The sequence below is a fragment of the Pyxicephalus adspersus genome, chromosome 6 (assembly GCF_032062135.1).
Source record: "Pyxicephalus adspersus chromosome 6, UCB_Pads_2.0, whole genome shotgun sequence".
NCBI classification, from domain to species: Eukaryota; Metazoa; Chordata; class Amphibia; order Anura; family Pyxicephalidae; genus Pyxicephalus; species Pyxicephalus adspersus.
In genome coordinates this window covers 37,347,239-37,361,515 of record NC_092863.1, presented here as the reverse complement: position 1 = coordinate 37,361,515, position 14,277 = coordinate 37,347,239, and the positions used below count along the sequence as shown (strand labels likewise).

Here is a 14,277-nt window from a genome sequence, read left to right as displayed (position 1 = left end):
CTGTGCTGTAACGTTATGATGAAAGTGTGATGATGAAGTTTACTTGCACAGCAGAGGAGATGATTTACATCTCCATGAGTGCCTCTGCAGGTGCTTCAGAAAAAGATGATTCTTCTGGCTCTACTACAGGAGCCGTATCTTTTGGTGGGGTTTCTTTCTGGCTTTTTTTGGTCCTTGTGAGGAACATTATCAGAAGTTGCTGCCGTTCTTTCTTTAGGGTGTCTAGAAGATTGTTTTATGGCTAGAGCAGCGTATCAAAGCCATTGTTAAATTTTAAAGCCTGAATCATGTAAGGATCCCATGACTCAACCATCGTTTGCACATTCCTTGCTGTTCTCAAGATCCCTAACAAACATTCCAATGTCAGGCCCTGTTCTTCCTCTGCATCTGTCTCTAATTCTGCTTCCACATCCTCTCGGCTGGCAGACTTTGTCAACTCCTTCAGATCAGCATCCGTCAGGGGTTCAGAGTGGGCATCGATGAGGGTATTTACTTCTTCCTCGGTAATGTCGTCAAAACCTCCACCACCAAGTAATTTAAGCCAGTCTCATGGCCTTGTTGTCAGCCACATGCTGAATTTCTTCGGGGGGGGGGGGGGGGGGGGCCTTTGGGGGGGGGGGGGGGGGGGGGTAGCCCTTGTAATCATGCACAGAATCTGGCCAACGTTTCTTCCAGCATGCATTGAGTGATTCTTTTTTCATCTTCTTGAGGGCATTTTGGATGACAGACAGGGACGTTGAGAAGGTAAATTCACGTCAGTACCCCTTTAGCGTGAAGTTCTCGTCTGTGTCCATTGCACTCACAAGATGATGAAGTGAGATCTTCGTGTACAAGGCCTTAAATGCATGAATAACACCTTGGTCTATAGGTTGGATGAGGGAGGTGTTGTTGATAGGCAGGAACTCTATTTGAACACCCTCATGATACAAGTCCACATGGTGCCCGCCAGCATTGTCCATAAGCAGCAACACCTTGAATTCCATACCCAAGTCGAGAAGGTATTCCTTTACTCGAGGGACAAAGCACTGGTGGAACCAGTGCGAAACCAATGTTTTCGTTATCCAAGCCTTAGGGTTATCCATCCAGAACACCAGTAGCAAGTTTTTGTTTTTGTTCTTGAGGGCCCTAGGGTTCGCCGATTTATAAATAAGGCCTGGCTTTAGCATGTGACCAGCAGCATTGCCACACATAATCAGTGTTACCCTGTCTTTTTGTACCTTAAATACCGAAGCTTTACCTTCATCTTTCATAAGATGCATCCTAGACAGAATTTTTTTCCAAAACAAGCCAGTCTCGTCCATATTAAATACTTGTTTGGGCTTGTACCTCTTCTCCTGGACAATGGCCTTGAACGTGTCGGGGTACTTCTCTGCCGCCTCCATGTCGGCAGATGCTGCCTCCCCATACAAGGATGCCGATCTTAAGTTGAACCATTTTGGAAACTGTCGAACCATCCCCTACTGGCAACAAAATCTTCAGTGTCCCTTGATGTTCCTGGTTGTGGTTTGGCACCTTGTTCCATTGAAAACTGCTGGTACATATTGAGTTCCTTTGCTCTGATAATGTTGCCATCTAAAGATATGTATTTTTTCCTGCAATCATTAATTCACAATGCCAATGCCGATTCCATCCTAACGATGTATATATTCCTAACATTGGAAACATTTTATGCAGTTTCACAGAAATTTGATGAAACGGTACACCTAATAGCCATTTCTGGATGAAGAGTATCATACTTTCATTGATGTTGTAATGGCGGGCGAATTTCTTCTTTTCACGAAGCATATCCAACAATTCCAACTTCTTCTGGGGTATAGTGTCATAGTAGCCTTCGGCCTCTTAAATTCCTTGCTAGAAGACTTAGGAGCCTTAGAAGGTGCATGACGTTTGGGAGTCATCTTAGGTTTTGCAGAAAACGCAAATAAAATACTGTACACTACACACAAAGTTCACACACTACACGATACAGTACAGTACATTCGACACAACGCGATAAACTGACCAAGACTAGACCCAGATTCAAACATTAAAAAAAAAGGCATCACAGGAGAGTGCCAATGAGGTAATAAGGTAATATAGTAATTAACAGTATCGTATCCAAGAAAAAAAAATATGTGAATTTGTGAAGCCGCAGATTCAGAAGCGTGAATTGTCGGGGTATTACTGTATATATATATAAATATAAGAAATCATTTTTTTTCCAATGTTCAATTCCATAGTGCTAGGTAAACAGGAAGGAGTGGCTACAAGTGTCTATGTTGTAGCACAAGACTTACGTCATACATCCATACCTTGCCACTCTGTGTATATGAATGTAAAACAAAAAGAACTTTTCTCACCTTCTGACTGCCCCACAATATCTGCAGTCGACTAAGAAAATAGGTCGCAGGGCTCTCGTTACACGCACATGGGAGGTCTGTCTTACAAGCACCACAATAGCTTCCACAAACTGAACCAATAAAACACCACTCTGCAGGGACATATAGATAGAAGTGCACAATTGTGTGATCCAACAAGACTATGAATATTTGTATATAAAATTTCAACAATACAATGGCACACTGACCTTTAGCATTGTCCTGCGGTGTCTTAAAAAGGTATGGCAGCCAAGCCATCTCATTTTCATGCTAAGTTCAAACACCACCAAAGCTAGGGCAAGTAATTCCAGAGTAGCATGAACCTAAAATATACAAATAGATAAAAAAGCCAAAAAAGGTCAGGTCAGCATCAATTTTATACTGAACAAAAAGTTTTACAAAAGCTATGCTGAACTTTGCAGGCTGGCTCTAAAGCGGTCTCCCTTTAACTAGTGGCACAGACTCTGTGGCCACCTATATATAGGTTGTAAACAACAACTACACTGCACTATGGCATGTGAAATGGCAACCCTATCACCAACAGAAAAGACTGAAAAGAAAATGTGACCCTAATGTAACAAGGAAGACAATTAAAGGAATGGAAGCTTTGCATACAGGGACATATCCTAATAATTTATTATGCTTTATTAAATGTACAAAACATGGCATGACATAAACTGGTGTCCCATGTATTTCATCGTCCTGCTCTATGGAGAGGGTGAGAACGTGTGCTCTCTCTCTCCTCTGCACTTGTAATATGATCAATCGTCATTCGTGGATCAGCCAGGATGGATTCATGAACGATGTCAGATGAGCACTGTCAGATTCTCGTCCCATAGCAGCCCTGAAGTGATAACAAACGAGAATCATCTGACATATGTACATAACCTTAATCATCACACATACTAAAAGTACCACATACATAGATGTCAAGGCGGAGAAAGGGGACAGCTGGTGCCTCACAAAGAGAAAGCAGCAGCAAAAGAAGCCCAGTGCTCAGTTCCAGCATGTAGAATAAATGGTTATGGGCAAAGAGGTATGCAGCAAGGGCATTTGGGTCCCGGGGATGCGTGTCAAACTTGTCATTATTCTTTCCTTCCTGCAAAAGAAAAACACATATATCAACCCATGGTGAACCAAGTATTATACCTACCACAAATGCTAAATTATATGTTCTAGGATACATTTCTTGAGGGGACGGCGTTTTCTTTCCTTGAGAGCCAGAACCTCAAACATTTCTGACAATACAGTCTATAAACTGTAAATAAAACTATCTACAAGTAATAAAAAACAGATTTTACAGGTATGTATGAGTTATATTCCAATTTTAAGGTAATGGTACTTAAGGGCCTCTAACAAGAAACATCATTAACTTCATTCAGTTAATAATTTATTAGGAATTATTTACTACACATTTGACTAAGCAATTTTATTTCTACATGAATACCTTAGAATGGAAGATTCTCTGATACACTGGCAGCACAGTATTCATATATATTTTTTTTCTGTATTCAATACCAGTTTTGTTTAAAAAATGTTTTTCTGTGAAATATAGAATTGCCTTTTATTTGCATTCACTTTAAAGGTAACTGTACTAATAAGTATTAGTTAATGCTGACATTAATAAGATACTAATATTTATCTTCTACAATGGATTTCTACATTTATATCTCAAACTAGAGCTCTGCAGTTGGTTCTCCACATGCGGCTATTAAAATGTATGAGATGCCAAGCATAAGCTGCCTATCAACCACTATGCATGAAGGATAATGTTCTGTCTTGAAGTAAATAGTATTTGATCATTACTGTGCCATCCCAAAAATGTCAGTGTGCTTTTTAGTATATATTTTTTATGTTTCACTGCCCTATCCTAAAAGTAAAAAAAAAAAACGTCAGGAAATGAAAACCTTACAGCAGAATTCTGCTGAATACTTGCATGCTGTTAGTTTCTCAATTTATAAAGTTAGACAAAAATCTAACTTCATTTGCTACAAATGAACTTTATTTCTCACTAACAGACAAACAATTTTACCCCTTTCCCACACCAGTCTGACCTGGAGGTAGATGGCAGCTTCTTGATACCGAGTCTCCCAGCTCATGTCTGTCTCCCCTGATGTTGGTATTTGCTCCATGGTGATAGTGTGGCATTCATACTCATCTCTAGCTGCAAGTGAAATTTGAGAGAACATTATGCACTCCACAATAAGTAGCTAGCCTTGCAGATTACTAATGAATCCAGGCAGCTTTGTTACCCATTAACAGAACACCCGCCTAGAAGTGGCTTTTTTAACCAAATGCCTTTACAGAATAATAATATAAACTAGAAAATTTACTGTATGCTTCTTCATTTAAAACACCATTTTACTATAACAAATTTAAACCAGAAATACCAGACAAAAATAAAAAAAATAATCCTTGGAGTGTATGTAAACTTACATATTTTAGTTTTTGGGAAAAAACAGAACTCTTTGTTGTATGTGCTCCTGCTGAGAAGACTCACTCTTTTTCTGTACATAAAATTGAAGTTCAATAATCAATAGGAACCATTAAAATAAGTGTAGTAAACCACAGAACTAAAATCAGAAAGTACTAAATTAATATATTTTGACTATGGTTTTTCTATAATTCAGAGGCTAATTTTAGTGTATAGCGGTCATAAGGGTGTATTTTAAAAACCGATTTCTGTTAAAGTATCTGTTAAGTATTGCAAATTTTGGACACACAATAGACTGTAAAGAACTTTAAATTTGATGAAGATATTGGTTACACATGACCAGTGTCATTCCCCAACCCTCTTCTTTGCAGATGGAGCATTACTGTTTACCTTCTTAGCAATGCAGAAAGCCTGTAAAAACATGCACCTTTTGTTGATTATAGGTCTTATTTAATAACAAGTGAAAAAATATTGACGCTTTGTCCTTCTACGTCTGAAGCTCTACAACACTGCAAGTAGAGATACCAGTCTATATATATATAAAATTGGATGTATTTGTGTAGGTATGTTCCACCATCACTCGAAAACGCATGGAGACATTTCAGCCAAACTTTCTATGTTCCACCACACTCAGAAACACATAGACACATTTCAACCAAACTTGCTAGACACAGGACTCAGACTCATGTGAGTGCACCGCTGATCTTTGTACAGTGCTGTGGTATATGTCAGAGGTATATTTGCATGTATGTATGTGTATATGTATTGTAACAGTGTGCCTTTTGCTTATATTTTTACATACTTTTTTTTTGGACTCTTTTACAAAATTTCTGGCCTGGAATAATGCCTTCGAGAAAACATAAGGCAATTGGCAGAGTACAATCAAAGGCAAAAAAAAATGAAACAACACCGTAAACAAGAAAATCCTGAGGAGAGGAATAGAAGACTTCCCACGCTGCGCAAGAGAGCTGCTACATCTGGAGACAGTACAACAGCATGAGACGCCACTACAAGATAACAGAGATAGAGCTACTACATCTAGAGCTTCAGAGACAGTACAACAGTGTAAGACCCGACTACCGGACATGAGAGAAAGAGCTACTACATCTAGAGCTTCTGGGACAGTACAACAGTGTGAGACCCAAGTACAGGATAACAGAGATTGAAACTCTAGATGTAGAAGCTCTGAGACAGTAAAACAGCATGAGGGAGGACTACAGGATAAGAGGGATAGAGATACTACATCTAGAGCTTCAGAGACAGTACAACAGCGTGACACCCGAGTACAGGATACCAGAGATAGAGCTACTACATCTAGAGCTTCAGAGACAGTCCAACAGCGCAAGACCCAAATACACGAAATGAGTGAAAGAACCAGACGATCATTCATCCCATGGCTCACAAGAAAGCTCTCAAGGCCCTTCACGTCACTCTGAGAGATCTGAGAGGAAATGACCTGATGGGAGGAGCTCTGATACTCCTCTGTGGAGACTTTCGCCAAACTCTACCTGTCACCCCAAAGTCAACAGCGACTGATGAGGTCCACGCATGTTTAAAACATTCATCTTAGTGGAGACATGTGCAACAGAAGACTTTAAAGCAAAACATGAGAGTACGTCTGGGGGATGAAAGTGCTCTAAGTTTCTATAAAAAAAAACTACTCCAAATCAGAGAGAAGGTAGGACACCAGTTGAGTCTTCTGGCAAGATAAAATTGCCAGCTGATTTCTGTAATCTGGTGTCGTCCATTGCAGAGCTAACAGATGCAGTCTATCCAGGAGTTTTACAAAACTATCATAACTTTAACTGGTTGCGAGAGAGGGCCATTCTTACTGCTAAAAATGAAGATATCCACAAAATAAACAATCAAATACTTGCCATGTTACCAGGCATAGTCACTCAATACAAGTCTATCGATACCGTAGTGTTTGCCGATGAGGTCATCAATTTCCCAACAGAATTCCTAAACTCACTTGATCCGGCTGGATTACCACCACATCATCTTTTACTTTAAGTCGACTCTCCAATTATTTTACTACACAACCTCGACCCACCAAATCTTTGCAACGGCACAAGGCTTTGTGGTAAGAAGCTGCTGACCAATGTAACTGAAGCCACTATCTTAACAGGAAAGGAAGGAAGGAAAGAGGGTGAAACAGTTTCTATCCCACATATACCATTCATTCCCTTTTCAATTGAAGAGATTACAAATTCTAGTGGGACTTGCGTTCTCTATACCAAATCAACAAGTCACAGGGGCAGACTATTACGTACTGCAGAGTGAATTTAAGATCGACCCGTTTCTCCCACGGACAACTTTATGTTGCTTACTCAAGGTTGGGTTTGCCCAAGAATTTATTAATTCTTGCACCTGGAGGTGAAACTAAAAATTATGTTTATAATCAAGTTTTGCGTTAAAGTAATATTATATTCAATTTGTCAAAGATTTGACATTATAATTTGTATATTGTACTTATACTTTTAAAACCTGTAAAAAAAAAAAAAAAAATTTCTTTAAGAGTAACACTATAGCTTTATTTGATTCCGTTTTCTGTATAATATAAGATTGCAATAAATAAATACCCAGGCAACGTCGGGTAATCAGCTAGTGGAAAAAAGAATTGAAATTTGCTAATAAAGAGAAAGTGAAAAGCAGAGGAAAATTTCAGTTATGGAAGACAGAAGAGCAGGGGGCAGCACAAAAAAAATGTCTTCTCAGACTGGCAACATTCACGTTAGATAACGTGATCATGTTAGAACAAGGTAGGAGTGTTGCACCATGCAGAAGCTTCTTACTAGTCCTCAATGAGATGTATTCCTAACAAATGTGTGTAGATATCGATGTACATACACAATGCCTTGATTTACTTTAAATCTCCAGGACTAAATCATTTTAATTATTTCTCCAAGTAGATAAATCATCATAGGAGAACCAAAGTGATTTAGTAAACCTGGAAATCAGGCTCTTTTCATGTTACCTTTGCAACTCTCACCTGTGTCCCAGCAGACCACAATGTCAGTAAAATTGAATATGTCCTAATATAATTGTGTAATCATGGCTAGGGTGCTAATTGTTTTGTAATAAACTGCTGTTCTCTAACTTAAGATGCATGCAGACAACAGGAATTTATTTATAATGTTAGAAATTCTCACTACTGTCTGCTTTGACATTGTTTTTAATCCTGAACTTTCTCATTTTAAGGAATTGATTTGCTGGGTAACCTAGGGTCTCCCACTATAGTCCTTCTTTTTTGAGAAGCCCCAAGCCAATATTCCTAACCTTGAATAATAAGTCTTGTTTGCTTATCTGAGAAGAACAGCCTGGAGACTGCAGTAGTGCACAGCTTTTTTGACACACATGGCAGTGCAGTGGTGAGAGTATTCATGGCTTGTAAGACCCAGTGGATCGCAGTCAAACCCTCAGTCACTTTAGTCCCTGCATTCAGAACAGATATTTTAATTTGAACCCGTGTTTGCTTTTATAGTATCATACCGTAGTTATGTACTTTATGGAAGGAGGAGTTGTCCCTGCCCTATGGTAATTACAGCTATATAATACGAAGGTGTAGTCCTAATAAAATTCTACAAATTCTTGTGTGATTGTATCTTTGTCTGCCTATAGAAATATAATGTCTCCATGTTCACATGAATGAGATTCATTTGTTAATAAGATAATGTAAATTCAACTATAAATGTAGTAATGTAACAATTACTATAAAAAGATAAAAAAGGTTTTGTTTCACTTTTTATAGTTGAATCAAAGAATTCAATCCGAATTAGGCAATGCTTTGGACATTATATATTTTGTACCAATATAACCCTGTCACATATAATTTTCTTACCCTGTAATCCTTAAAATCAAAATTCACAACTGTGAAGTGCCAAAGATGTTTATAAATGTCAAGTACTTACATATTTCCGCGGAAGAAACAGATCTGAACCCAAAGCAACATAGCAAAGCTCAGCGCATTTAACCGCTTATCTTGTACTGCCAAAATTATTTTTGAAAAGCTGAACTGAAACTGTAACGATTCCACCCAAAGGACTACAAAGCTTCTAACAAGCATGTACAGACACTTGCATGCCTGAAGTTGCCATCAGCTATATTTTCTTTAAAGTTTATAATCATAGAGAATTCATAGGGATCTCACAATAATTACTGGATATGCAGTATAAAATGTTCTATGTCCTATGGTTTCCCAGGTTCTAAAGGGAAAAGATTTGCAAAGAGGATGTCCCCCAGATCTTGTTGAACTATTGAATCTTGTTGAACTGATGTGTATGCCTTCTAGTTCATACATTAGCTTGTTAATATTAATTACTTAAAGCAATTCTGAAACAGATGGGAGGAAATGTTTTCTTTCATGTAAGGAAAAGAGTTTTTGTTGGTATGAAAGAAAACAAGTCAAATGGGCATTTTATATGATGTGGTGAGTGGAATGTCATCTAAAATTTCACACAAGACTATCTGAGAAATAAAAATTTTAGGCATAATCAGTGTGTTCTCAATACAAATTGTAAATTAAGTCTGGAAATTCTGAATGCTGCTAAACTATGAGGAAGAAATCAGCTTCAGCACTGCAACCTTTGAACCACATAGGTAGAAAAAGGAGTAGAGACTGGGATAAAGTAACTTCTGCGCATGCAAAGGGGTGACATCATCAATGAGTGAGGAGAAATGCCATCTCCACAGAAGTCGGACATGGAGCTGGAACTGAAGATGGCATCTTCTATGTGTGCAGTAATAACAGGTCCTACAGGTGACACAGTTCTGCTTTAAGGTAGAACTTGACAAACCGTTGCTGGTTCTGGATAAATTTAGGGATGGCTCATAGTGTTTCTTACCTAAAGCCACATCACTACTTGTGTCTTCACCAGGAAGACTGGCAAAACCTCCATTTTCTTCCAAGGTAAGCAGTGGTTCATCATCTTCCGGTTTTTCCGCCATTCTGAAAAAATTCCAGCAATCTTTTCGAGATTCTGATGTCTATGTGATGTTCACCTGACAACAAAAGTGTTCTGTCTTCTGCCAGAGACTAACATGAAGGATCTCATGCATGGAGAAGCTTCAACGATGGAAGATGCATCAGCAACTTTAAATCCAGAAATTAAAAAAAAAAAAAATGAATAAAAAATAAAAAAGAGATTGGCGTTATTGAAATCAGCAACATTTATGAAAATTTATTTAACAAAGCCATATATCATGTATTTGATAATAAAACATGTTTCATGAGAAGTAAAATTGAATATTCTCATATAATGTTTTTGGAACATAACTTGCATCTGTTGTATATGAAATAACAGAGGTAGGTTGGTAACTTGCATCTAATGTATTAGATAAATCTGAATTCCAGCCAGACAGCTAAATACATGGCTGTAATAAATGCTGTATAGGTCAAGTTACGGTTATCTTAGACTGATCCAAATGATTTATAATCTACTAGACATGTAGTTCACTTACCTTCACTACACTTGAACAGCCTGGATGAAGAATTTATGAATTCCTGGTTAAGTTTGTACAGATTCATACACCGCCTGCCTTGCCAGAAAACAATGAATCCAAAGTTTGTATTTTTAAAAGTAACAATGGAAGCTGGAAAAAAAAAAAAATAGGACTGTCACTCCCCTTACTACATAGACAAAAGGGTCTAGACCAGGGGTGCCCACACTTTTTTGGCTTGCAAGCTACTTTAAAATGACCAAGTCAAAATGATCTACCAACAATAAAAACTTGGATTTAACTCCTGTGCGCGATAAGAGTTTATTTTGAAAGGCAGGGCTCCGCGATCTACTCCCCTTGCCTTTGCGATCTACTGAAAGATTGCTATCCACCTGTTGGGCATCCCTGATTTAGACTTTGCAGGACATAGAACCTAGATTATTTGTTGGTAATACTAATATTACCTACTGAGCTAACACACTGTTTATCAGCTTTGCATTTTAATATGTATATGTATGTATATTTCTTGTTACTAAGGTTATGTACACACGATCCTTTAAAATGACAAAAGACTGAAAGATCCATGAACGAGTGCTGTACACACAGTGCCATTCTACTCTATGGAGAGGGGAGGGGGGAGAACAAACCACTGACACCCCTCTGCGCTATCCCCTTCACTTGCCTCGTGGTTTTTCAATGCTCGTGGATGCGCCAGGATGTGTATTTGAATGACATCAGACGGCCGCTGTACACTCGTCAGATTTTTGTCAGATACTATATAAATAAATAAATATCGCTTACCTCTTGCCTTGTGTATTTCACTAATCCCACGTAACTGCATGCTGATGTTATGTAATAAATTATGTTTTCAAATGTCTACAATTCTTTTGGAGAATTATTGGTAAAAAAGTGTTCAAATCAATAAAAGAAGCAGAAGTAAGTTACACATACCACAGGCTGAAAACCAGGCAACTACAATAGCATGTTCTTTCAGTGTGTAGAGCCTAGCTTACCATTTGTAGATAGGTAGATCCCTTGTAAAATGTCAGATGGCTCAATCTAGTTCATCTTTTGTGAATGGGCTACAACATAACTGGCTAATATATGCTGTCTTTCCAGAAACATTAGTCCCATGCTGTAGGCCCTGAGGGCAACTAAATGGATATATTGTGGGTATTATACACAAGGGAAAGATTATTCCGAACCGGGACAGTTACTATAACCACTAATCCTAACCAAAACCTAACTACATCCAGAAGGATCTCGCCATGTGTCCACCTCTCCATATTTAGGAAAGGGTTCATTTATGTGAAGAAATTGCCACCCTGCTATTGCTATTACCTAACAAAAAAATAACCAATTGCCATACCATATATGCATTTAAACTTCTGGCCGGAGTTCAGGTACAAAGCTGTGAAAAGAAAAAATATTAGGGATGAGGGACAATTGACCTTTTTGTAAATGTTATGATTAATCAAGGAAGCCGATTCTGGACGTCATCCAGATGCTGAAGCACTGGATAGCTCTGCATTTGGTGCGGCTTTCTCCGACTATCAGGAAAACATCTGCCCCTGAGCTTGTTATCCTTCTACAATGTACTGTGTGTTCTGGATGACTTTAGTTGTTACACTGCCAACACCAATCATAGATCTGACCAAAGGACTCAAGTCTGAGCACAATCCCAATACATATGGGATATGTTGTTTGCTTTGGTGTGCATGTTTAAATCATGGCTAGGACAATATCTGCATGGAGTTTGCATGTTCTCCTCATGTTTGTGTTTACGTTTCCTCCCAAATTCTAACATGCAGTTATATTAATTCGCTTCCCCCCAAATTGACCTTAGAGTATGGTAATAACATGACTATGATAGGGACATTAGATTGTGAGCCCCTTTGAGGGACAGCTAGTGACATGACTATGAACTTTGTACAACACTGCATAATATGTTGGTGCTATACAAATACTGGATAATAATAATAATAATTACATCAAGGGTTCTTCAAATACATGAGCATAAAATGTCAGCAAAGCTCAGTTTTATATGTTTAGTATATGTATTATTTTGTTTTAATTTAAATGTACTTGGTGGGCCACGTGTTGGATATCCCAGCACCATGACTGGTGGGAGAAGAATATGCACCCTTGAGGGGACTGATTTATAAAGTCATGATACATATTTATGGCTCTTTTATGTTTTTAATTATTTCTATTTATGAGTCAAGGTAACAAAGCCACCATAATATGTATCATGGTGCTTCATTTTCCTTGTTTTCATATTCCATTAGAGGTAATCTCTCAGGTAAATGGGAGGAAGAATCACCTGATGCCTGCTTTCTGTTCCCATTATAGGTGATTGATGGGTTACCACCAATGTATTGCTGTAAAAAAGCCATGGCATTGGATTGCTTCCTCTTTACACATCCATGCTTTGATAAATCACACCACTAGAAATCTCTGCCATATAAATCAGCCCCATAAATTTACCCCTCAGAGGTATAATATTATAACACCTCCATGGTTATATTTTTACTGCATATTTCCTGTTCGTGTCTCTATAGAAAAGGAGAAATTCCCCGCTATGGCACACAACCAGGAGAAATATAACCTGACACAGAAATATATATAGGACAGAGAAATATACAGTTAGGTCCATAAATATTTGGACAGAGACAACTTTTTTCTAATTTTGGTTCTCTACATTACCACAATTAACTTTAAATGAAACAACACAGATGCAGTTGAACTGCAGACTTTCAGCTTTAATTCAGTGGGTTGAACAAAAAGATTGCATAAAAATGTGAGGAACTAAAGCCTTTTATAACACAATCACTTCATTACAGGGGCTCAAAAGTAATTGGACAATTGACTCAAAGGCCATTTCATGGGCTGGTGTGTGCAATTCCTTCGTTATGTCATTAATCAATTAAGCAGATAAAAGGCCTGATGCGTGTGTGCGCGCGTGTGTTGAACAGACAACATGCGGTCAAAGGAGCTCTCCATGCAGGTGAAACAAGCCATCCTTATGCTGAAAAAAACAGAAAAAACCCATCCGAGGAATTGTTACAATATTAGGAGTGGCAAAATCTACAGTTTGGTACATCATGAGAAAGAAACAAAGCACTGGTGAACTCAGCAACGCCAAAAGACCTGGACGTCCACGGAAGACAACAGTGGTGGATGATCGCAGAATAATTTCCATGGTGAAGAGAAACCCCTTCACAACAGCCAACCAAGTGAACAACACTCTCCAGGAAGTGGGCGTATCGATATCCAAGTCTACCATAAAGAGAAGACTGCATGAAAGTAAATACAGAGGGTGCACTGCAAGGTGCAAGTCACTCATAAAGCCTCAAGAATAGAAAGGCTAGATTGGACTTTGCTAAAAATTATCTAAAAAAGCCAGCACAGTTCTGGAAAAACATTCTTTGGACAGATGAAACCAAGATCAACCTTTACCAGAATGATGGCAAGAAAAAAGTATGGAGAAGGTGTGGAACAGCTCATGATCCAAAGCATAGCACATCATCTGTAAAACATGGTGGAGGCAGTGCGATGGCTTGGGCGTGCATGGCTGCCATGGCACTGGGACACTAGTGTTTATCCATGATGTGACACAGGACAGAAGCAGCCGAATGAATTCTGAGGTGTTCAGAGACATACTGTCTGCTCAAATCCAGCTAAATGCAGTCACATTGATTGGGAGGCGTTTCATAATACAGATGGACAATGACCCAAAACATACAGCCAAAGCAACCCAGGAGTTTATTAAAAGCAAAGAAGTGGAATATTCTTGAATGGCCATGTCAGTCACCTGATCTGAACCCAATTGGGCATGCATAATGTACAGACCCAAAATTAGAAAAAAAGTAGTCTCTGTCCAAATATTTATGGACCTAACTGTATATAGGACAGAGAAATATATATATATATATGACTGGAGAATATGACAGAGGAATATATATATATATATATATATATATACACACACACACACACATATACACATACATATGACAGGAAGAGGAATACAACCTGACAGGAGGA

The 14,277-nt window shown here is 38.4% G+C and overlaps 1 protein-coding gene across 4 annotated transcripts in view; it reads right to left on the bottom strand.

The window, feature by feature from the left end:
* TPCN1 (two pore segment channel 1) overlaps positions 1 to 14,277 on the bottom strand; it is a 33,980-nt gene that overhangs the window by 19,326 nt on the left and 377 nt on the right. The window contains exons 2-8 of one of the 4 annotated variants that reach the window (XM_072415318.1): positions 11,600 to 11,641; positions 10,252 to 10,383; positions 9,636 to 9,883; positions 4,412 to 4,521; positions 3,280 to 3,456; positions 2,567 to 2,680; positions 2,340 to 2,470 (exon numbers count right to left, since the gene is read on the bottom strand). In XM_072415318.1, coding sequence (XP_072271419.1) covers positions 2,340 to 2,470; positions 2,567 to 2,680; positions 3,280 to 3,456; positions 4,412 to 4,521; positions 9,636 to 9,738 — 635 coding nt within the window. In that variant the 5' untranslated portion in view covers positions 9,739 to 9,883; positions 10,252 to 10,383; positions 11,600 to 11,641. Of the gene's footprint in view, positions 1 to 2,339; positions 2,471 to 2,566; positions 2,681 to 3,279; positions 3,457 to 4,411; positions 4,522 to 9,635; positions 9,884 to 10,251; positions 14,136 to 14,277 lie in introns of those variants that run through there. The other 3 variants (XM_072415317.1, XM_072415319.1, XM_072415316.1) reach the window with 3 other exon arrangements.